Source organism: Girardinichthys multiradiatus, chromosome 5, assembly GCF_021462225.1.
Source record: "Girardinichthys multiradiatus isolate DD_20200921_A chromosome 5, DD_fGirMul_XY1, whole genome shotgun sequence".
Lineage (NCBI taxonomy): Eukaryota > Metazoa > Chordata > Actinopteri > Cyprinodontiformes > Goodeidae > Girardinichthys > Girardinichthys multiradiatus.
In genome coordinates, this window is record NC_061798.1 from 10529656 (window position 1) to 10554719 (window position 25064).

At 38.9% G+C, this 25064-nt stretch overlaps 1 protein-coding gene across 2 annotated transcripts; it reads left to right on the top strand.

Annotated features, from left to right (window-relative positions):
* The first annotated feature begins 12217 nt into the window (after positions 1-12217).
* On the top strand, positions 12218-24772 carry ap1m2 (adaptor related protein complex 1 subunit mu 2). Of its 2 annotated transcripts, none has more exons than XM_047366913.1 (12): positions 12218-12480; positions 16317-16473; positions 16650-16717; positions 16881-17011; positions 17121-17268; positions 17651-17777; positions 18240-18382; positions 18481-18552; positions 23695-23853; positions 23945-24070; positions 24346-24421; positions 24553-24772. In XM_047366913.1, the coding sequence occupies exons 1-12, from the start codon at positions 12439-12441 to the stop codon at positions 24576-24578; spliced, it is 1275 nt and encodes a 424-aa protein (XP_047222869.1). In that variant the 5' UTR covers positions 12218-12438; the 3' UTR covers positions 24579-24772. The 2 variants fall into 2 exon arrangements, with proteins under 2 accessions (XP_047222869.1, XP_047222870.1); XM_047366914.1 differs by lacking the exon at positions 12218-12480 and adding an exon at positions 12695-12800.
* Positions 24773-25064: the final 292 nt, after the last annotated feature.

Sequence of the window (25064 nt, forward strand, 5' to 3'; positions counted from 1 at the left end):
GGCATAATAGTGGACGGAACGGACATGAGCGAGGGTGACAAGACAGAAGGAACCAGTGAAGAACAAAGAGAACTAGAGAGCTTATAAGCAGAGGGGAGTGAGGTATGAACCAATGAGACACAGAGGCAGGAAATCAGAGGAGCATAGAAGACAGGTGTGAACCAGGCTGCAGAGAACTGAGGGAGTATGAATAGTTGCTAAGGAGACCTAACTAGAAAACAAAGGGGACATGAGAGGAACTGGACCAAGACATAACCTAAAAGGAACTGACTATGAAAACAAAACTATAAGTAAGCACTGCATAAACAAGAATCAGGTAACAGAACTAAAGGAAGCTAAGGACAAAGATAAAGAACCAAAGAAACATAAGAACCTAGAATAACGATTAACTAAAGTCAACAGAGAAACTAGAGGGAACAAAAGAACAACATAACCTAAGATCTATCCAAAGAAACCATAAAGAAACCCTAAGTACAAACGTAAACAAAACTAAACACTGACTGAACCAAACAGGGAATTAATCAGGGGAAGAAAGGACTAAAATAAATACAAACTAAGATGTAAACAATAACTAAAGCTGACCTAACAGGACGGAGAACTAGAACTATGGAAACTTAACATAAGGAACTAAGCTAGAAAGAACGGAATAAAGGAACTAACACAGAATAGAACCAAGAGGAGGAGGAACAGAGAACATAAACTAGTAAACAAGAAGAGTGCAAAGTGAACAAATACCAAACCATAAATAAACACAAAGATACTAAATGAGAAATTAAACTAGAGCATACAAGGAAGTCAAGGAGACTAGAATAATATGAGGACAAGAGAACTAGAATAACAACAAATATAATAATAATCATAAGCATAAGAAAATCATAATAAATAATAGAAAAGCAACCTCTAAAGGAGACTAGGAGCGAGGGGAAAGAAACAACAAAACACTAGGAGGTGGTAAAGGGAGCAAGAGAACTAAACAAACATGATACTAAAACCAAAAAAGAAACATCTAAGCAAAAGGTAAACAAAGTCACAAGCAAAGTCCAAAATGTCGCACCCCGACATGGACGACTCCAAGATGCCACTGTTTGCTGCAGTCAGCTTTGTAGGTTCGTTTTTTTTACATCCCTAATTCTCCTGCTCATTGTGTGTGGTGGGAAATTCAAATATATGGGTCCTTGTCCAGCATATTGGCCAGGGACTGAAAGAAACAATCGCTTTCATGTCACATTTGTACCAAAGGAAAACAGCAAGTCATGGATTATTAGTTAAAGGTTCCTGAAAACTCTAATCAACCTAAGAAAGTTAAGGATAAATAAAAGAATAATTCAGCTACATGTACAGTACAGACCAAAGGTTTGGACACACCTTCTCATTCAAAGAGTGTTCTTTATTTTCATGACTATGAATATTGTAGCTTCACACTGAAGGCATCAAAACTATGAATTAACACATGTGGAATTATATACTGAACAAAAAAGTGTGAAACAACTGAAAATATGTCTTATATTCTAGGTTCTTCAAAGTAGCCACCTTTTGCTTTGATTACTGCTCCACACACTCTTGGCATTCTGTTGATGAGCTTCAAGAGGTAGTCACCTGAAATGGTTTTCACTTCACAGGTGTGCCCTGTCAGGTTTAATAAGTGGGATTTTAAGCCTTATAAATGGGGTTGGGACCATCGATTGTGTTGTGCAGGAGGTGGATACAGTACACAGCTGATAGTCCTACTGGATAGACTGTTAGAATTTGTATTATGGCAAGAAAAACGCAGCTAAGTAAAGAAAAACGAGTGGCCATCATTACTTTTAGAAATGAAGGTCAGTCAGACCGAACAATTGGGAAAACTTTGAAAGTGTCCCCAAGTGCAGTCGCAAAAACCATCAAGCGCTACGAAGAAACTGGCTCACATGAGGACCACCCCAGGAAAGGAAGACCAAGAGTCACCTCTGCTGCGGACGATAAGTTCATCCAAGTCATCAGCCTCAGAAATTGCAGGTTAACAGCAGCTCAGATTAGAGAACAGGTCAATGCCACACAGAGTTCTAGCAGCAGAGACATCTCTAGAACAACTGTTAAGAGGAGACTGTGTGAATCAGACCTTCATGGTAAAATAGCTGCTAGGAAACCACTGCTGAGGACAGGCAACAAGCAGAAGAGACTTGTTTGGGCTACAGAACACAAAGAATGGACATTAGACCAGTGGAAATCTGTGCTTTGGTCTGATGAGTCCAAGTTTGAGATCTTTGGTTCCAACCACCGTGTCTTTGTGCGGCGCAGAAGAGGTGAACGGATGGACTCTACATGTCTGGTTCCCACCGTGAAGCATAGAGGAGGAGGTGTGATGGTGTGGGGTTGCTTTGCTGGTGACACTGTTGGGGATTTATTCAAAATTGAAGGCATACTGAACCAGCATGGCTACCACAGCATCTTGCAGCGGCATGTTATTCCATCCGGTTTACGTTTAGTTGGACCATCATTTATTTTTCAACAGGACAATGACCCCAAACACACCTCCAGGCTGTGTAAGGGCTATTTGACCAAGAAGGAGAGTGATGGGGTGCTGCGCCAGATGACCTGGCCTCCACAGTCACCGGACCTGAACCCAATTGAGATGGTTTGTGGTGAGCTGGACCGCAGAGTGAAGGCAAAAGGGCCAACAAGTGCTAAGCATCTCTGGGAACTCCTTCAAGACTGTTGGAAAACCATTTCAGGTGACCACCTCTTGAAGCTCATCAACAGAATGCCATGAGTGTGTGGAGCAGTAATCAAAGCAAAAGGTGGCTACTTTGAAGAACCTAGAATATAAGACATATTTTCAGTTGTTTCACACTTTTTTGTTCAGTATATAATTCCACATGTGTTAATTCATAGTTTTGATGCCTTCAGTGTGAAGCTACAATATTCATAGTCATGAAAATAAAGACAACTCTTTGAATGAGAAGGTGTGTCCAAACGTTTGGTCTGTACTGTATTTTACAAGGATTCTTAGGGGTATTTGTTCCATAAGCGATTTTGCTAAAGATTGAATTTTTTTCCCCCACTTAATAAATGTATTCTAATTAGAGGTTGATTTTTTTTTCTAAAATTCATAGTGTGAGATTGTTCGACTTCCATCAAAGTTGAATGTAAGACTTTATTCACATCTGAATTTCAAAAATATTTTATAGGTTTCAAATTATTCTAACTATTTTCTCATTTTCTTCTCCTAACATTTGTCTATATCTCATGGCATTAGCTATAACAAACGTTTCCAAGTTGTTTTCTTTTTTAGATACATCATTCTGAAAGATTTAGGGGCAAAGCAACAGCTTTGTCAGAGAAGTCAGGAATGTACCTGGCACGCCTTCAACAGCCAAATAATGTCCACTCCCTAATCTTTTAAACCTCCTGTATTATTAATGTCTAATGGTAGTGGTTGTCTGGAACATCATCAGACATTACTGAGTGGTCTGAAAGCAGTGGTTGAGGAAAAAAAGGGTTTATTTACAGGAAAAAAGAAATCATCAAAATATTTTATTGATTACATATCCAATCCTTTCTGTAGTGTAACTTTGGACAGCTGCTGAGTAGGAATAAGTAGGAATTTGAATAATTGTTTTCTTTTGGTTTGGAGGGGCAGGAGCTATAGGTCATTCTGTTACAAGGTAAGGTAAGTTTATTTATATAGCACTTTTCAGCAACGAGACACTCAAAGTGCTGTACATACAATTACAATACAATCACAAAGCAAATAAACACAGATACAGACACAGAAAAACAAATCAAATGATAAAATCAAACAACAGAGGTAATTTAAAAAAATAAAATAAAGAGAATAGAATAGAATGATGGACAAGAAAATTAAAGGAAAATTGGACTGAAAACGCAACTAATCATGCCTAAATGGCACAGTCAAAGGCCACTCTAAACAAATAAGTTTTTAATCTTGATTTAAAGCAACTTAGGGTTTTGGCGCTCTTACAGTTTTCTGGCAGTTTATTCCAGATTAGTGGAGCATAAGAACTAAAAGCTGCTTCTCCATGTTTGGTTCTGGTTCTGTGTATGCAGAGTAGATTTGAGCCAGAAGACCTGAGAGGTCTGGGTGGTTGATACGCTGACAACAAGTCTGTAATGTATTTTGTTGCTAAGCCATTCAGTGATTTATAGACTAACAGAAGTATTTTAAACTCTATTCTCTGAGCTACAGGAAGCCAGTGTAAGGACTTTAGAACCGGGGTGATGTGCTCCACTTTCTTAGTTCTAGTGAGGACGCGGGCAGCAGTGTTCTGGATCAACTGCAGCTGTCTGATCGACTTTTTAGGCAGACCTGTGAAGACACCGTTGCAGTAATCAATTCTACTAAAGATGAACGCATTAATTAGTTTTTCAAGGTCCTGCTGAGACATTAGTCCTTTAATCCTGGAGATGTTCTTTAGGTGATAGAAGGCCGACCTAGTTACTGTATTTATGTGCCTCTGAAGGTTCAGGTCTGAGTCCATCACTACACCCAGGTTTCGAGCCTGACTGGTGGTTTCTAGCTGTATTAACTGAAGCTGTGTGATAACTTTTAAATGCTCTTCCTTTGGTCCAAAGATTATTACTTCAGTTTTGTTTTGATTCAGCTGAAGAAAATGTAGGCCCATCCATGCATTGATTTCTTCTAAGCATTTACCCATCGCTTGAATGGGTTCATGGTCACCTGGTGACATCGTAACGTATAGCTGTGTGTCGTTTGCATAGTTATGATAACTTACGTTGTTGTTTATTAAAATCTGAGTTAGGGGGATCATGTAGATATTGAATAGGAGGGGTCCTAAGATGGACCCTTGGGGAATGCCACATGTGACTTTTGTGCTCTGTGATGTAAAGTTACCTACTGACACAAAAATGTCCCTGTCCTTCAAGTAGGATTTAAACCAGTTGAGTGCTGTTCCAGAAAGGCCAACCCAGTTTTCCAGGCGCTCTAATAAAACGGAGTGATCAACAGTGTCAAATGCTGCACTAAGGTCCAATAATATCAGCACTGTGGTTCTTCCACAGTCTGCATTTATACGGATGTCATTGAACACCTTGACAAGAGCAGTCTCTGTTCTGTGGTGAACGTGGAAGCCTGACTGGAAGACATCGCAGCGGTTGGTCGTTGTTAGGAAGTTGTTTAACTGCTGAAACACAGCTTTTTCAATAATCTTACTGATGAAGGGAGGTTTGAAATAGGCCTGTAGTTCTGTAGTAGCAGCTTGTCCAAGTTGCTCTTTTTCAATAAGATATGTTTTGTGTAAATGTTGTGATTTAGAATTCACACCAATAAAGATGTACAAAGTGAATACAAAGGAGGGACATTTATGCTGCTCGTTACCTGCGAAAAGTTACTGTATTGAATTCAGTTACTTCTGTGTGGCAGTTTATGATACGAGCAATGTGACTCACCGCCCAGGGCGCCATGCTTTCAAGGGGCAGCGCAAGCACCCTGGGGAAAAAACTATTTACATTAGCTGTAACTCAGAACACATTTTGTAGCACTTATTAGCACATCAAATTGATGTGGCTGGGTGTGTTCCTGTGTTATGTCTAATATAAGCCCAACTAGAACATACTGCCATGGACCATGACTGGCTAATGATGCTGAAATTGGTATTTGAAGCTTTCAGTTTGTTGCTCAGCTGAATCCCTATTTTAATATTTTAAAAGGAATCTAAATTGCATTTGATCATCACTAGTTCAAAAAATACAAAACTTCTTGAACCGATAAAACCCAGAATGAATTGTGATACACTGAGGAGACTATGTAAAACACTTAGTTTTACAGGGAAATTCTTACTTTTTTTGAGACTATTGCTATATTGGCCATGTGTCCCTTTTTAAGACATTCGAACCTCAGATTGAGACAAGTGTAATATATATAGACTAGTCTGGACTGAAATATTCTACACTGAATGAAAGTTCTTTAAAACACATGTTGGTGGAAAGAGTGGTTTCTTCAGGATGCCATTAGGCAAGTATAGTCACTGGTTGTGGCATTAAAATTAAAAGGTCTCTTTATCTAGAGAGTTGACAACAGGAGGTTTTTGCGTAAACAAAAGAGATAGATGTAAAATGTGTTCACCTCTTGGGTTTGTCTTCAAGGATGGGCTTTGTTTGGGGACATGGTGAGCCATCGGGAAAACTATGGAATGCTGCCTGTCCAGTACTGGTTCCAAATTCCTGTGTGAAAGACTCCACGCCCATCACAGCTGATTAAGGCTAAATATAATTACCACTTTCAATCACCCTGTGTTTTGTTAATAGCTACTTTATTAACGATTAAAGCGGAACGGGAGGTTTAAAGATGATTTTCCCACCACTGGCAGCACCTAGGAGGGTAAACAAAGCTTCCATGGAGACATGGGTGAAAAATGACACCTGTCGCCTGGTGGCTATCATCTGCATCCTCTCCTCATTATTTACATAATGGATTGTTTGGTCTCTCATTGGCCAGGTGGCGAAAGTAGGGTGGAGCCGTATCTCACACCACCGATTCGTAGGCAAAGGGGAGTGTACTCAGAAATTAACAGCAGGAGGAGACAGGGTGGAGGATGGAGGACTGATACTTGATTGTTAAATCTCCAAGTACATAAAAAAAGGCCCTGATGAGACCACTGATCCCATGTTTGGTCTCATCAGGACAGCCTGAGTTCCCAGCAGGTGGGTGGCTGCTACAAGAAACCAGAAGATGCAACTGATGTGTTGCCAAAAATGTAATACGAAGTGAACTAAAGAGGGGCTATTTTATCTGTGAAGGCCACAAAGTTCCTGAGAATCTTTGTAGGAAATCCTCCCCAAACAAGCAGTTAAATCTGTTATCAGAGCAAGTTTCACAATAACTTCACTGAAATATTTCTTCACATCCACCACACTGATATTCTTGGAGATAATTTCCTTTATTCACATAACAGTGACTTTACAACATTACAATGATTCCCATAACTCTGGATTCTGTTAAAATCCTTGCTGAGATACTAAGAAGAGTCTCCCCATTCAGCTTTATCTAGTCTCTTATACTTGTTAACAGACGAGCTTTGAGTTTAATTAGCAGCGGATTTACCTCCTATATGTTAGCTTTCTTATCCTCTAAAACCTGCAGTGTTATTTCCTTAGCTCGAGTGCTGTGGTCTTGCTATTGAGATGGAAGTTGGACAGTTTGAACCAAACATTCGGTCCTACATTGTGGCCCGGTTCTTTTGGGTTGGATAAGAGACAAGAAAGACTCTCATCATTCTTCACAGATCTATTCAAAGAACTGTAGATTTGTTTCAGAATAAATTATACACTGCATATTAGAAAGAGCCCTTTTCACCATGTAAAAGATCAACTTTTGGATGGAATTTCTTGACAGTATTGAATATTTCCTACTGTGTAGGATCCCATATTTCACCCACTGCCCAGTGGGATTGGCTCCAGTATCCCCTCTATTCTGAGCCAAACAAATGCAGGTAGAGGAAATCACTTAATAAGAAGATCAATATTTTTCGTTCTGAAGAAATTGTCAGCTATTTATTTGTTAAACTGAAGGATATGCTGTGTTTTCTTGCATCAACAGGGCCTTCACCTAACTTACATTTCGCCTTTTACTCATTTTTCTTACACACTTAATGTCTTCTCTTTCTTTCACTTTGCACGTATAAATATTGTAATAATCTGCCTGTGTTTGGGGTTTTGAGTTTATGTTCTGTTTACTTTCTCTGCACTGCCATGTTCTTGTCTTGCTTTACTTCAGTTCATGTTTATTTGATTTATTCTGGTGTTTGGGTTTTTGTTACTTTCCTGGATTCCTGTTAGATGTTTTAGTTTGTATTTCCTTATAGATCTAGTTCTGTCAGGCTTCTGGGTTTTTGCGTGTGTGTGTGTGTGTTTGTGTTCACTTTGTTTTTAGCTTTCAGATGGTTCCAGAGTTTCTCAGGTGCGACTGATCTGCTGATTGCCTTGAGGAGTATTTAAGCAGGAGGCTGCCAGCACTTTCAGTGGCTGAAACCTGAACCTCGTTTATCTTCGTTGAGCTTCGTCTTTGGCTCCAGTGATTTCCTGGACGCTCAAATTTACCTACGTTTTGTGGATTACGTTCTGAATTTCGTGTTTTGGATTAAGCTGGCAGCTTCCTGGAAATTCCCGACTCCTGAACCAAGGCAGAGGTGTACCCTGTCCACCCTCCAACGCAAGTACCTCAACATTGAACTCTCATGAACTCACCAGTATTCACTCCGCAGTTCGTACTGAAGCATCTGGACAACCTAGCTTCGCACAGCCAGGTTCTGACTCCCTCTACCCCGGCGACCTGATGGCATTTACTTATTGGCGAATTTACCCATTCATGTCACCGTGTTCACGTACTGTAAATAAACACCGTTACACTTTCAGCTTGTTTCCTCTGAGTGTTCTCTGTATGTGGGTCAGTGCTATATCAAAAGTGACAGGTTCCTCCCTGTTTATGTTCTTTTGGCAGTCTCATTGTGTACTTATTTCAATTTACTTAGATGTTTCTGTTACCTCCCTGAAGTCCCTGCTCATCAGTGCTATTTGTCACTCCATTGGATCATTGGTTCATTCTCCACTGTCCCTCAATACTTATTCTCCCTTACCGTCATTATTCTCCACAGGTTTCTCCTGAAAACTACCCTACGTATTGCCCTGACTTCTCACCGCTCGTGTCCGTTGACCCACCTGTGTTTTCCATGTCCTACCTGCATTTGTAAGCTTTCAGTTCATTTTATTAAATACATTCATCAACTCACCGTGCTGCTTTCTTGCTTTTGTCTGCACTTTGGTCCAGCAAACCCTCACTCATCATGACAAATAAACTCTCTATATTCAGCAAATCTTTTACCTGTAAAGAATTACTTTGCATCAGTATAAAGACACTAAATACTATGTGTATCCAACCAAACAAAATTATTGACTTAAGAGAAATATATGATTCATTCACTCATTATGTTTTTAAATGAGTTATTTGATTAGCTTTTTCTTTTGTACATCAAAATATATATATATATATATATATATATATATATATATACAAAATGGCTGAATAAACAAAAAAGAGATCAGATTTAATTAATCCACTAGTCTTTATTCAACCTTATATTGACTAGAGGGTGAATAGGGTTAGTTGGACCAATTTTATGTTACTTTCCAGATTTTGTTCCAAATGTTTTGTTGTTTCAGTTCAGTCTGTTTAATTTTGTTTAGTTTTAAGTTAGTTTAAACTGACAAATAAAACACAAATAAGTATTTTTAGAAAATCGGGTTTCATAAGTGCAGAAAAGCTTGAACCAGAGTTGACTTCAGTATTAAATTTCTCTCATTGACTTGGCTTGGCGAGCAATGAGCCTGTTGCACCCACTCATCTACAGGAGAACAGTCCAAACCCAGGACACAACTAACCCCTGCTTATGCCACTAGTTGTCATGGACTCTGCTTACAAACAGATCGAAATGCAGCTGTCAGTAACAGCTTTGTGTGTAGTCATACAACACAGAAAATATTTGTTTAGCACTCACGTTTCCCTGGCACTGCAGACATCTTCCTGTAATTGCAGACATAAAGGATGTATGTTTCCATATGGCTGCTATAGATCATAACTGCAGGATCTGGATTATAAGAAACACACAAAAAGTTCCCACAGATTAGTCAGGAGGAGTTAGGAACATACAAAACATGTGTCTGAAACTGAAGGGTAAAACATTGACCTTCCAGTGGAAAAGAATGATCTGTCTGTACATTCAGTGAGTATTTAGTAGTTAAAATACAAAAACAAAAATTCCTGGATTTTAAACAAATCTTTCAGATGATGTCACTGATCATGCTTCAGTGTTTTTCAGTACTATTGCTTGAATCCAGTGTGAGTACAACATGATAGTCTGTCATTTACAACTCAGATAAAATTATGACTCATTAGATAAACAATGGTCTGATAAGAAGAGCCTGGCTCATATGGACCAAAGGAGTGGGACACAGGAAGACACTGGTCTACATCTGGACTGTACTGTCCTCTTTGAGACGCACATGTTGTAAACCTGGCAGAATGTGTAATATTGTAATTGCTCGGCTACACACCACTGATAAGAAACAATGGCCAGGGTCTGGGTTATAATAAACACAGAGGTTTATGGCTTAGGAAGAACCCCAGCATGTGAGCAGAAAATGTTTCTTTAGGTTTAAGGCAAAACCCACCATCAGGCTCACAGATAAAGTTCAAGTTTAGGCCAGGTCTTTTAACAAGTGAAATACATCTAGTAATACAATAAAATAATCTTGAAAGTCAGTTTATGTGCTACAGATGTTTGTACCCACAGAAATACAGCCGTATATCTCTCTGTGGCTAGATCTATTGTGATGTTTAACAATTTCAGAATGATAAATAGGAGCTTTCACGGTTAGCTGATGCAAACTAGTTTTCTTAAAATCTTTGCACAAAATGGTTTAAACATCCTTTATCAGTTTGAGGTTAATTGCATATATTAAAGAAAGACTATCAGATGGCAGACGGACATATTGAGAATTTCCTGGTACATGTGTTGTCTTAATCTGCTTTTATTAGCCATATTTAGCAAAAATATCTTTCACAGATAATGTTATTATACTAATTTTGCTATCCCCACACATTCTAGTTTTTTAAAATAGATGTGTGAAGTGCGATGTTAGGTTTTAGCCACACAGCCTTTTGCATGAAGGCGAAAACATTCAAATTTCATCTCACCTAATCTGAGGTCCTTCTTTTACATGCGTGTTGTGTCTCTTTCATGACTTGTGGCAAACTGTAGGAGGGACATCTCACGTTCTTTCTTTCACCAATTTATTTCTTTTGACTACTCTTGTAGAAAGGTAAAATATGTGCAGTTCACAGCTAATAGATGTCCTGTCAATATATTCTCCCACCTGAGCTGTGGATCTCTGTAGCTCCTCCAGAATTTAAATGGGCCCTTTGCATGCTTTGTTGATTAATGCTCTCCTTGCATGGCCATGTCTTAGTGGGTTTACAGTTGTGCCAAATGATGTATTTAGATGTGATGGATTGCATTTAATTGTATCTGACTAAAGGGGACTGAATGCCATGCAGTGGCAGTTCTAAACCAAATTTACCAGGGGGTTAGGGTAAGGCCAGTGTTTTGTCATGGCACAGAGCAAAAGAATGAAATGAAAAAAAAACAGGGCAATTCTTTTTATTGTTTTATATATTATGTGAGCCACAGAGCGACTTACAGCTCTGGAGCTGCAGGTTGGAGACCCCTGATCTAGCAGATAAAAACGGTGATCCTATGATTGAAGCTGAAAGTGCAACACCTTAATTTTAAATTAATTGTTAAAGTAAAACTGTATAAGTAAAAAATGAAATTGGTCTAAGGGAATAATCAGTAACAGTTTCTGTGCCAGCACATATCATCATAAGAAACTGATTTAGTATTATGTCTTCAGGACAGGGACCGTGACAGGGACCAGGACCAGTTCTACAGGGGCACTGGCCTCTGTCTAGAACCACCCATGATTAAATTCATATTCAGAAGTACTTTATTTATCCCAAAGGGAAATTGAGTGTTGTTCTAGCTCATATTATGCAGGTTCTTCAAGGAGCTGATGTAGATGCTAATGACTGTGGGCAGGAAGGATCTCCTGCAGTGGTCTGTCTTACAGCAGAGCTGAAGAAGCCTCTGACTGAAGACACTCTGTTGTACGTGTCTCATGAAGAGGCATCCTTCTCCTTGCAGTTCACAGTTATGCACGTTTCTTTCTTTTGCTGTCAAATAAATGCCCAATAAAATTCATAAAAGTTTGAAGTTATGTAAAAAAATAGGGAAAATGTTTAATACTTCTTGCAAGTCACTATACATATATATATACAGTAAGCTCTTTACAATAAACAATGAATACACCATACAGTGTGGTAGAGCCATTTTTATGTTTCATCTGAGGGATATCTATGAACTTGCACAAGACAATTTAACACCTGACGGTGAAACAAAAAGGTAAAAACTTAGGAATGCTATGTTTCAGAGTAACCGGGCAATGACCATTTCTATCAGCTTATCGCTATATTTTTAACTTACTGAATGCAGTCGGGTATTTTACTGGAGCTGTTCTTGTTTCGCTTGCCGTGTTCTAAGAAAATAGATTCACCTGGGTCAGGTATCGCGAAGTAAGCACAGATATTATCTGCACAATGAATCCATGCTTCCCTCTAGCGGTATCCGAGCGCATTACCGCCTCCTCAGCCAGCTGTCCTCCGCTCAGGTGGGCTGGTTAATGTTTCACCTGCGCGAGAGAGACCACGTCACGTCAGCTTCAGGAAAAAGCCACGGTGGCCTCTGGGGTCCTACAGGACCTGTGCTGTTCTCTATTTTTCATGGTGAAACTGAATTCTGACGAGCCGAGCTGAACTTTACCCAGTTTTTTGATATCAGTAAAGTCGAGTGTCGTGCGTACCGTGTGAAAATGTCTGCCTCCGCAATATTTGTGTTGGATTTGAAAGGAAAGGTAAGATAAATGTTGATAACAATGGTCATTCTTAATGGTCTTTTCGATTGCATGTTCGTATTTCAGGAAGAATTTAAAAAAGTTGAACATAAATGTACTTCTTTTACTGTTGTTTCGCCTGTAAAACATTAATGGCTTCGTTAACAATTAATGAAACCCTTTCGACTGAGCCATTTAGTGGCGTTTTCTGGCTACTTCCGGGATTCAGTTAAAAACGAACGTGCGTCCAGCGGAGGTGTCGCACCTGTAACCCCTCAGTTGGTGGAGGCGCCTCAGCATCACGGTTACATGGTCCAGACATGCCTGTCTTCTGTAACACGGTACATGTAACATGACGTGTTACTTTTCTCAACAACAGAACAGATGAATACTTTTTTTCTCATATGATAACATATGTGGCATTATATCTCGTAAATGGCCGAGTTGTGGCTGAGTAGGTATCAGGTTTGCTCCGTTTTTAATGACCTTTTCTTAAATCTTAACTGTTCCTTCCATTGTTCACAAAGCAATGGTGGCATTTTTGAATTGGCAGCATCCTCACAGCGGAATGCTGTGTCCGTGAATGCAAAACTGAATGTTTTCCAAAATGCATTGATGTCTATCTTGCTGCACTATCTTGCGCGTTTTGTTTGCAACATTTTTATTTTATTATTGCAACCTATGACATTGTCCGTTTTCTCACTTTTTGCAGTGCCATTTTTGTAGGTACATTTTTCGTTACTTATGGCTTAACAAAGCTGAACATGGGGGGTGGGGGACTGAATTTCATAGATGTGTAATTGGTTTGAAGGGCTGAGGAAATGCAACTGTGATACTGAGGAAGAGACCGTTAGGGCAGGCGTTTTCAACCTTTATATTAAAATGTCCACATTTAATTTCTGGATAATGTTGAAGGTCCAGGACAACTAGGGAATAGGGAAAAAAGCAGTTTAGTTGTGCTCTAATTTCTGACAGTAAAATGCAGTGAGTACTGGAACTTTATAAGAAATCTAAATTTAAACTTGACCGACCTAATTACTTTTCATGCTTCAGCAATTTAAAGTGCCTTACGTTAAACTCAAGAATAAACAAAGTAAATAAACCGAACCTAAAGTGATGCAAGACACGGTAACATCAAAATAACTGAGGTATAACTTACAGATACCAAGAAATAAATTAGTCTGACTAATTGTACTGTATTCCTTTAACAAGCTGAGCTAGGACTCTATGAAATAATTCTTTCAAATCTAGTTTTATTATTTCCCAAATTGTTTTCATATTTCATAATTCTTCCTGAAACACACACAAGCAGCAGCAAGATGCAAATCAACATTGGCTATGAATATTGGTCCAGTTTTGTTCACAGGATGTATACCGATGTTAATGTAGTTATATGGAGGATCTCTAGTAATTATCACAGTTTTAACCCTTTAATTACATGTTAATATATTTATTAAAAAAAACAAAACATAAATGTGTAATGTTTCTTAGATGTTAATTAAGCCTTAGATATTTCAAAGATTAGACAATATATCGTTTGGATTTGAAATTTACTACCATAAGTAATTTGAAGACACAAATGTTCAATAGACTCCCATTAAAACAACAGTTTATAAAATCAAAATGTAAACATTCGTCGTGTGATGTTATGAAATTCATTTTGATAAAATTATTCAAATCTGTCATATTTTTTTACTAAAATACAGGTCCTTCTCAAAATATTAGCATATTGTGATAAAGTTCACTATTTTCCATAATGTCATGATGAAAATGTAACATTCATATATTTTAGATTCATTGCACACTAACTGAAATATTTCAGGTCTTTTATTGTCTTAATATGGATGATTTTGGCATACAGCTCAATTTTTTTTAATTTAAATGAAATCAAAACTTGCCCACAATGCAGAGAACAATAACTTCTTTGTTCAAAAGAAAAGACGGAAACTGAAGAAAAGTTATACATCAGAAAATAGTTTATCATTGTTTCATACATGGAAGTTCTTTAACAATTGAAAAAAAACCACAAAAAAAAACCATATATATATATATATATATATATATATATATAGGTCCTTCTCAAAATATTAGCATATTGTGATAAAGTTCATTATTTTCCATAATGTCATGATGAAAATTTAACATTCATATATTTTAGATTCATTGCACACTAACTGAAATATTTCAGGTCTTTTATTGTCTTAATACGGATAATTTTGGCACACAGCTCATGAAAACCCAAAATTCCTATCTCACAAAATTAGCATATTTCATCCGACCAATAAAAGAAAAGTGTTTTTAATACAAAAAACGTCAACCTTCAAATAATCATGTACAGTTATGCACTCAATACTTGGTCGGGAATCCTTTGGCAGAAATGACTGCTTCAATGCGGCGTGGCATGGAGGCAATCAGTCTGTGGCACTGCTGAGGTCTTATGGAGGCCCAGGATGCTTCGATAGCAGCCTTTAGCTCATCCAGAGTGTTGGGTCTTGAGTCTCTCAACGTTCTCTTCACAATATCCCACAGATTCTCTATGGGGTTCAGGTCAGGAGAGTTGGCAGGCCAATTGAGCACAGTGATACCATGGTCAGTAAACCATTTACCAGTGGTTTTGGCACTGTGAGCAGGTGACAAGTCGTGCTGAAAAATGAAATCTTCATCTCCATAAAGCTTTTCAGCAGATGGAAGCATGAAGTGCTCCAAAATCTCCTGATAGCTAGCTGCATTGACCCTGCCCTTGATAAAACACAGTGGACCAACAACAGCAGCTGACACGGCACCCCAGACCATCACTGACTGTGGGTACTTGACACTGGACTTCTGGCATTTTGGCATTTCCTTCTCCCCAGTCTTCCTCCAGACTCTGGCACCTTGATTTCCGAATGACATGCAGAATTTGCTTTCATCCGAAAAAAGTACTTTGGACCACTGAGCAACAGTCCAGTGCTGCTTCTCTGTAGCCCAGGTCAGGCGCTTCTGCCGCTGTTTCTGGTTCAAAAGTGGCTTGACCTGGGGAATGCGGCACCTGTAGCCCATTTCCTGCACACGCCTGTGCACGGTGGCTCTGGATGTTTCTACTCCAGACTCAGTCCACTGCTTCCGCAGGTCCCCCAAGGTCTGGAATCGGCCCTTCTCCACAATCTTCCTCAGGGTCCGGTCACCTCTTCTCGTTGTGCAGCGTTTTCTGCCACACTTTTTCCTTCCCACAGACTTCCCACTGAGGTGCCTTGATACAGCACTCTGGGAACAGCCTATTCGTTCAGAAATTTCTTTCTGTGTCTTACCCTCTTGTTTGAGGGTGTCAATAGTGGCCTTCTGGACAGCAGTCAGGTCGGCAGTCTTACCCATGATTGGGGTTTTGAGTGATGAACCAGGCTGGGAGTTTTAAAGGCCTCAGGAATCTATTGCAGGTGTTTAGAGTTAACTCGTTGATTCAGATGATTAGGTTCATAGCTCGTTTAGAGACCCTTTTAATGATATGCTAATTTTGTGAGATAGGAATTTTGGGTTTTCATGAGCTGTATGCCAAAATCATCCGTATTAAGACAATAAAAGACCTGAAATATTTCAGTTAGTGTGCAATGAATCTAAAATATCTGAATGTTAAATTTTCATCATGACATTATGGAAAATAATGAACTTTATCACAATATGCTAATATTTTGAGAAGGACCTGTATGTTCCCAGTGTGCAGTTTCTCACCTTCCATTGCTAGTTTTTGGAACTGCTTGCAGTTCACGTTGGATATTATTTTCTAAAGATTTTGGATTAACCTTGATTTCCATGAATTGCTGTTCTGATCTGGATCCATAGGATGGGTGAAATGACCAGATAATTCTGTTCTCCCTGCTCAGGTGCTGATTTGTCGTAACTACAAAGGTGATGTGGACATGGCAGAGATCGATCACTTTATGCCTTTACTCATGCAGCATGAAGAGGAAGGGCTTCTCAGTCCTGTGATGTCCCACGGCAATGTTCACTTCATGTGGATCAAGCACAGCAATCTCTACCGTATCCTTGTCTTGATGGTATAGACGATTTTTAGCACATGCTGGGCTGTAAATTACCAATATGGTACATAATTAACAAATTCTATCTAAATATGTAGCATAGTGGTTTCGAGCACTACTGACCTTAAGGGTCAACAGTGGAGTTTACGTATAATCCTTGACCTGCACTATTTACAGTTGTGGCCACCACCAATAAGAACTCAAACGCCTCACTAGTTTACTCATTTCTTTACAAAATAGTTGAGGTAAGTGAGACATGCAGTTTTCTATGATAATTCAAAGAAATAGTTATACGTTTTTTGTTTTTTGGGGAGGTTGGTAAAATCGACACCCAAACCCAGTTTTGAATGTGAGGTCCAAACGGTTCCTCACAAGCTTCCAGATTTTGAGTCCATGTGATTTCCACAGGTGTTCACAGAATACTTCAAAGAGCTGGAAGAAGAGAGCATTCAGGATAATTTTGTTGTCGTTTATGAGCTGCTTGATGAACTGATGGACTTTGGGTTCCCTCAAACTACTGAAAGCAAGATCCTGCAAGAGTGAGACTCTTAAACCTATTCACAGATAAAAAAAGACGAACCATAATGTGTACCATTATTGTACCATAATGTGGTCTCTTTTTTTTTTTTTTGTTGTTTTTTTTTACAGATACATAACTCAGGAAGGTGCTAAGCTGGAGGTGGCAAAGTCCAAGGTCCCCACCACCGTCACCAACGCTGTTTCCTGGCGATCAGATGGCATCAAATACAAAAAGAACGAGGTTTTCATTGACGTCATTGAATCCATCAATGTACTGGTAAGTCACTGGTCAGTTCTCCTTTACTGGTGCAGTTTGTAGGATGTCATTCCAGTCTATCACAATTCATACAAACTGAATCCAAAGTAGAGTGGCAGAGCTCTTCTGCAGGCATTTATTGGTTTGTTTGTGCTGGGCTGCTATTCTCAAATGCCAGCAAGGAAATGATCTAGGGAAACCTTTGGTTTAAATGACTTATTCTTAAACAAATAAAACAGAAAATAATATATACATATATATTTTTACACAAACATGTGCCTTCCAATTTACAACCTAATGTGTATTATGAATTAGTTTTCTTTATTAAATATGTAATGCAGCTGCCAAAATAAATCAAACGAAAGTAAAATAATATTTCCTTGACACCTTATTGTTTTAACAGGTAAATGCCAATGGCAGTGTAATGAGCAGTGACATTGTGGGGAGCATTAAACTGAAGACCATGCTGTCCGGAATGCCTGAACTACGCCTCGGCCTCAATGATCGCGTGCTTTTTGCCCTCACTGGACGTATGGATGCACCCTATGACATCCATTTTTAATATACTCATGCTTTATTTAATTAACCCCTAACAAGGAAATGTTTTTATTATTATTATAAAACATTATTATTAGTTGTTTTTTTTTATTGGATGAGTCCTTTAAAGATTCTTTGAAAAATTCCCTTATGTGCTTAAATTGAAGACAGCTGCACTTCCTATTTATTGAAGGTACTCCACTTCCTGTCTGAAAGGCCTGAGCTAAACTGCTAAAACTAAAACTGGTGAAACAAGAAAAGCAACCAGGTTGCCATATATTCAGGCTTTTAGATTACCATGTTGGAGAATATATACTAATATTTTAGACTCAATGTTTTTACTGTAAATTAGTGACAGTTTCTATGTTTGTTGAAAAGAAGACGAAGGCATATGTATCATATGTATGTTAAATCAGATCATCCTATGTGGAAGTGTATTGACTGTGGTTTTTCAGGTGACAAGGGTAAGACAGTGGTGATGGAGGACGTGAAATTTCATCAGTGTGTCCGTCTCTCCCGTTTTGAAAGCGATCGGACAATCTCCTTCATTCCTCCAGATGGAGAGTCTGAGCTGATGTCCTACCGCATCAATACGCATGTATGACACGCTTCAGTAGATCTGTAGCACTGTGATATATTTACTTGTATTTATTGGGCTATGTACGTAAAACTACCTTTGTTTCATGAAACTTACAGGTGAAACCTCTGATTTGGATTGAGTCAGTCATTGAGAAATTCTCTCACAGCAGAGTTGAGATCATGGTTAAGGTATTCTACAAAGTTTTGTGCTTCTCTATTTAATTTTTTACATTTTGTGTTTTTATTGGAATTTTCTACACAAAATTTTCCCTGAATGTAAAGTGGATGGAAATTTAGGAAAACCTGAAATGTGTGGTGTGCCTTTAGTCAGGCTCCTTCACTCTGACACCCTTAAATAAAATTCAGTAAAACTGGTTGCCTTCAGCCTTATTGGTAGATAGAGGACACTTGGAATTTAATCTTCATAATATTACTGTGAAAGCCGCAGTTTGTTAGACAACAAGCAGTATCAAAAAGAGCAAGGAACACGACATACTGATTCAGGATAAAGTTTCTGGAGAGGTTTAAAGCAGTGTTGGGTAAAAAAAAAGAAATCCTAAGCTTTACCAAACCTGCAGAGACGTGGCCATTGTTGTAATTATGAATATATTATTTAATATTAATATTTTAATATTTATCAAATAATATTTCGGTCTGTTAAGGATTGTCCTGTGAATACCAGCCCAGTAAGGCGATGGTATTAGAACAAAATAGAAAGGTGTGAGACGAGCTCTGACATTATTGAACAGCATAAACTCTGTACATACACAGAATGAATTCACACAATTTCTTAAAATACAAGAATTTATTAACAAAAATAAGTCAACTCAAAGTCAAACATATTTCAATCAACAAACTCTTTACTATGCTAAAATAATCCAACTAAACTACCAAGCAGAATGAAAGAATAAGGAAGACTAATGGACTATGTACAATATAAACAAGTTGATTAAAGATGGTTGAAAAGGAATGGCCGAAACAGTGATGCAACATTAACATGCAATGTTATTTATGTTTGAGAACCAAGGATTATCTTGAAGAATCTGGAGGTGAAGTTAAGTTACTCTTGGAACTAACTTAAGCAATAACCAGCAACGTTTAGACACCCATTCACAATGCAAGATCAGATAAAATATTATTTTTGTAAAATAATATTTTATAAAATGATTTGCTGAATAAAACCAACCTTCTGGACGACCAATTCTCAATGGTGTTTAATTAGCTACCTTTATTTATTAAAATAATATTTAAAGAAATATTATTTTGAATAAGATCCAAATCTTTGAGAAACAGGCTTAATTGTGTTACTTAGTTATCAGGTTTATTAAAATAATATTTAAAGAAATATTATTTTACTAGATTGAAACCTAACAACCTTTTTGGGTAAATGATCTTTAGTAGCAAGCACGTGTTCTTAGCTGTTAGCGGTTAAAGCTAACAAAAGAAGCTTATAGCTTATCATCAGAATCAAACACATACCTTTAAAATACCGTTAATAAAAGGGTTCAAATGCACAAACGTGGACAGTGTGTTAGGGGCGATCTTCTGTGTTTAAAATCACCCTTTAAATAAAGTTTGTCTTAACTTAAAAACAAACACAGAACACACAAACTGAGCTCATGTACTGAGCAGATAATCTGTTAGCACTACGATGGCTGAGTTTCAACACAAACAAACCAAACTTCATAAAACAAAAAATGTTTAGATTATTTCATTATAAATTACTTCTCTCTGCCCCAACCTATGCTGAGGAAAAGTTGTCCGGGGCGACGAAGTTTGAAGAAAGCATCCACAGTGAACAAAGGGTTAGTTTGCAACTAACCTCTGTAGCTGTGAGGTGGAGCGGCTCGTTCTGTCAGCCAGCCAAACTGCACGTTAAAAACAAACACAGAACACACAACAGCTGTAACCACGGTGATGCGGTCCCGTTGTCCTTCATTCAGACTGGGAAAATTGCTCCACTCGGCGTCGTAGAGACACGGTCTCTGCTGGGAACTCTCTGGAACACAGTTTGCTTCTCAGAGAGAAAGTCAAGCAACGCTTGTACCTTAATTACCCCGTTCATGAATGAATACCGGATACACAAACAGCAGTTAATTCCTACTTAACTTAGTACATATGATCGCGGGATCGTATGACACTCTTGGATCCAGTTTGAAGAGTTATGTCTGTTTGCCTGCAAAGAGACATTAGCGCGCTGTGTCCCTCCGTCCAGTTCCTCTGGGGACCTGCGTGGAAGAGGTCAGTTTGTTGCAATAACTGTGATTTTATTTGGACAGTGACGCCTTTCCTGGCTGTGCTGGAAGTAGGTTATTGCTATTTATTTTGAAAGTTCCAGAAAAGTTCATACTGGCCTTTCATTTTGTAACCATGGCTGGGGTCCCAACACCATCAACCCAAACTGACAGACAGGTCAAAGGCAGCATTAATCAGAACAGCTGCCAAGAGGCCGATTGTAACTCTGGAGGAGCTGCAGAGATCTATTGATTAGGTTGAGGAAATCTGTTGACTGAACAGATGTTAGTCGGATAAGCCACAAATCTGGCCTCAATGGAAGAGTAGCAAGAAAAAAGCTATTGAAAGAAAGACATAAGAAGTCTCACTTGCAGGTCATCACAAGCCATGTAGGAGATTCAGCAAATGTGGAAGAAGTTGCTTTGGTTACATGAAACCAAAATTGAACTTTTTTGCCTGCATGCTTTTTTTACATGTAGGCCGAATGCAAAATACTTGTTGGGGAAAATTTGCACTGGACTTCCACCTGAGCACACCATCACACCATTGTGAAACGTGGTGGCATATTTTGCTGTGGAGATCCTTTCAGTTGGGACAGTGAGTTAAACACAGGCAAACCTTAAAGAAAACATATTTGAGGATGCTAAAGACTTGAAACTGAGGCGAAGCGTCATCCTACAGCAGGACAACAACCCAAAACATACAACTGGAACACAATGAAATGGTTTCAAGAGGTTCAACGCATATTCATGGGTTAGAATGGCCCAGTGAATGACCTAAATCCAAGAGAATTGGAGGCAAAACTTGTAAATTGTTGTTCAGACGTTTTCCATCTGCACTATATTGCATAGAAGAATGGGCAAACTTTCAGTCTCTAGTGTAAAGCTGGTAGGGAAATACAGGTCCTTCTCAAAATATTAGCATATTGTGATAAAGTTCATTATTTTCCATAATGTCATGATGAAAATTTAACATTCATATATTTTAGATTCATTGCACACTAACTGAAATATTTCAGGTCTTTTATTGTCTTAATACGGATGATTTTGGCATACAGCTCATGAAAACCCAAAATTCCTATCTCACAAAATTAGCATATTTCATCCGACCAATAAAAGAAAAGTGTTTTTAATACAAAAAACGTCAACCTTCAAATAATCATTTACAGTTATGCACTCAATACTTGGTCGGGAATCCTTTTGCAGAAATGACTGCTTCAATGCGGCGTGGCATGGAGGCAATCAGCCTGTGGCACTGCTGAGGTCTTATGGAGGCCCAGGATGCTTCGATAGCGGCCTTTAGCTCATCCAGAGTGTTGGGTCTTGAGTCTCTCAACGTTCTCTTCACAATATCCCACAGATTCTCTATGGGGTTCAGGTCAGGAGTTGGCAGGCCAATTGAGCACAGTGATACCATGGTCAGTAAACCATTTACCAGTGGTTTTGGCACTGAGCAGGTGCCAGGTCGTGCTGAAAAATGAAATCTTCATCTCCATAAATCTTTTCAGCAGATGGAAGCATGAAGTGCTCCAAAATCTCCTGATAGCTAGCTGCATTGACCCTGCCCTTGATAAAACACAGTGGACCAACACCAGCAGCTGACACGGCACCCCAGACCATCACTGACTGTGGGTACTTGACACTGGACTTCTGGCATTTTGGCATTTCCTTCTCCCCAGTCTTCCTCCAGACTCTGGCACCTTGATTTCCGAATGACATGCAGAATTTGCTTTCATCCGAAAAAAGTACTTTGGACCACTGAGCAACAGTCCAGTGCTGCTTCTCTGTAGCCCAGGTCAGGCGCTTCTGCCGCTGTTTCTGGTTCAAAAGTTCCTGGTTCCATTTCCTGCACACGCCTGTGCACGGTGGCTCTGGATGTTTCTACTCCAGACTCAGTCCACTGCTTCCGCAGGTCCCCCAAGGTCTGGAATTGGCCCTTCTCCACAATCTTCCTCAGGGTCCGGTCACCTCTTCTCGTTGTGCAGCGTTTTCTGCCACACTTTTTCCTTCCCACAGACTTCCCACTGAGGTGCCTTGATACAGCACTCTGGGAACAGCCTATTCATTCAGAAATTTCTTTCTGTGTCTTACCCTCTTGCTTGAGGGTGTCAATAGTGGCCTTCTGGACAGCAGTCAGGTCGGCAGTCTTACCCATGATTGGGGTTTTGAGTGATGAACCTGGCTGGGAGTTTTAAAGGCCTCAGGAATCTTTTGCAGGTGTTTAGAGTTAACTCGTTGATTCAGATGATTAGGTTCATAGCTCGTTTAGAGACCCTTTTAATGATATGCTAATTTTGTGAGATAGGAATTTTGGGTTTTCATGAGCTGTATGCCAAAATCATCCGTATTAAGACAATAAAAGACCTGAAATATTTCAGTTAGTGTGCAATGAATCTAAAATATATGAATGTTAAATTTTCATCATGACATTATGGAAAATAATGAACTTCATCACAATATGCTAATATTTTGAGAAGGACCTGTACTATTAATACTACTTCATTCAACAAACACCTCTTAGTCCCGCAAAGATATTAGATGTTGGAGGACTTCTCATTTCTGAGTTTCTTCAAATAGGTTTATTGGTTGGTGATGGGCGTAGCCATCAAATACCTCAATACATTGCAGCTGTATTTGCAGCAAACATGATTTGTCAAAGTCAGGGGTGCTGAATAGTATTTTATAAGTATTTTTCTCCTTCCACTTTACAATAATATTATTTTGCTTCTATTTTACCAGTTTGTGCTACTTTGTGTTGGTCTATCACATACAATCCTGATAAAAATGCATTGATGGTTTGTGGTTGTAATGTGACAAAATGTGAACATGTTCAAAGGGGTATGAATTTTTTTTGCTGTAATTAGTCACATGTTGGAACTAAAATTCTATTTAACTTTTTTATTTGGTTTAAATTCTTATAGCCACAGCCCGGGAATGGAAATATATTTAGAATATGGCAAAAATATAATTCATGAGAGAAATTATTTCCATGAGGTTGTACCTTCACAGTTGAACCTGTCCTTGTCAGGGGACAGTTTTCCTCTGAACAAAATCCCAGATATTTCACAACGTCCTCTTCTTTGTTCTCTGTTTTTAGGCTAAGGGACAGTTTAAAAAGCAGTCTGTGGCCAATAATGTGGAGGTGAGGGTCCCTGTCCCCAGTGATGCCGATTCACCCAAGTTCAAAACCAGCACAGGAAGCGCTAAATACGTACCCGAGAAAAACCTGGTGGTGTGGACTATCAAGTCCTTCCCTGTAAGCAACTTGCTACAAAGTGCTTCATATTAAAACTGCCAATGATCTGTCTCTTTGATTCATTTGTGTCTGTGTGCATCTGTCAATGCAGGGAGGAAAAGAGTTTCTTATGAGAGCTCACTTTGGTTTGCCCAGTGTGGAGAAGGATGAGGCAGAGGGGAAACCACCTATTACCGTCAAATTTGAAATCCCCTACTTTACAGTCTCAGGCATTCAGGTATGTGTGAATAAATGTCAGTGTGTTTCTAATGAGGTAAGGATGGAGCATGTGGATGTAGACGTTCATGTTGTGGATCATTTGTTCTGTTTAGTGGGGTGTGGTTTTAATCTTAGCTATGCTGCTTTGTTACTCAAGTAGCTCTTTCTTTTGCGTCTAGGCATTTTACAGTCAAGTCAGTTCATGTAAGAGCTGATGAGACTCGATTCAGTTTAATTGGTTTGATGATGTGCTATGCTCTTTCTTGTCTCAGCATGTTCTCTCCTTTGCACTAGGTTCGGTATATGAAGATCATTGAAAAAAGTGGGTACCAGGCTTTACCCTGGGTGCGCTATATCACACAGAGTGGAGGTACAGTTGCAACACTGCTTATATTACTCTGTTATTTAGAAATAACCGACATATGAACAGATTATCATACACTGTTTGAAACATATTTTTATGTGTTAAATGGTCCTTACATGTGTTCCCTTCATATTCAGATTACCAGCTGAGAACCAACGTGTAAAGACTGAGGGATGCTCTGTTTCTCCAGGACTTCCAGAGGAGCATGAAGATCACTTTAACTGCACTGAAAACCATCTTTTAAAATATCACCTGTTCTAATGTTAATTTTCTGGTTTTGAGCAGTTTTTATGACATTTGTTTAAACTTAGATGTGCATTTTGTTGTATTTCATTAAAATTATTTAAATCATATTAATCCTTTAAAGCATCTGAGTGGTCTTTAATGTATTTCCTTTTGCATGTGTCAAACGCTGTTTAACTGGTGATATCTGTGTCATACCTGCAGGCACGCATTGTGCAATCACAGTCGAGAAATTCCGCCCAAAATTACAAACTCGCACCCGCCTTTTTTCCTCACTCTGATCTGCAGAAGTACAAGCAAAGGATGGAAATCTGAATGAACTGCCTCTTTGAAGATGCCAACGTATACAAATCGCCCGCTTTCTTCGCTTCAAGCTTTGATTGGTCAGATGTTGGTGTTGCCGCTG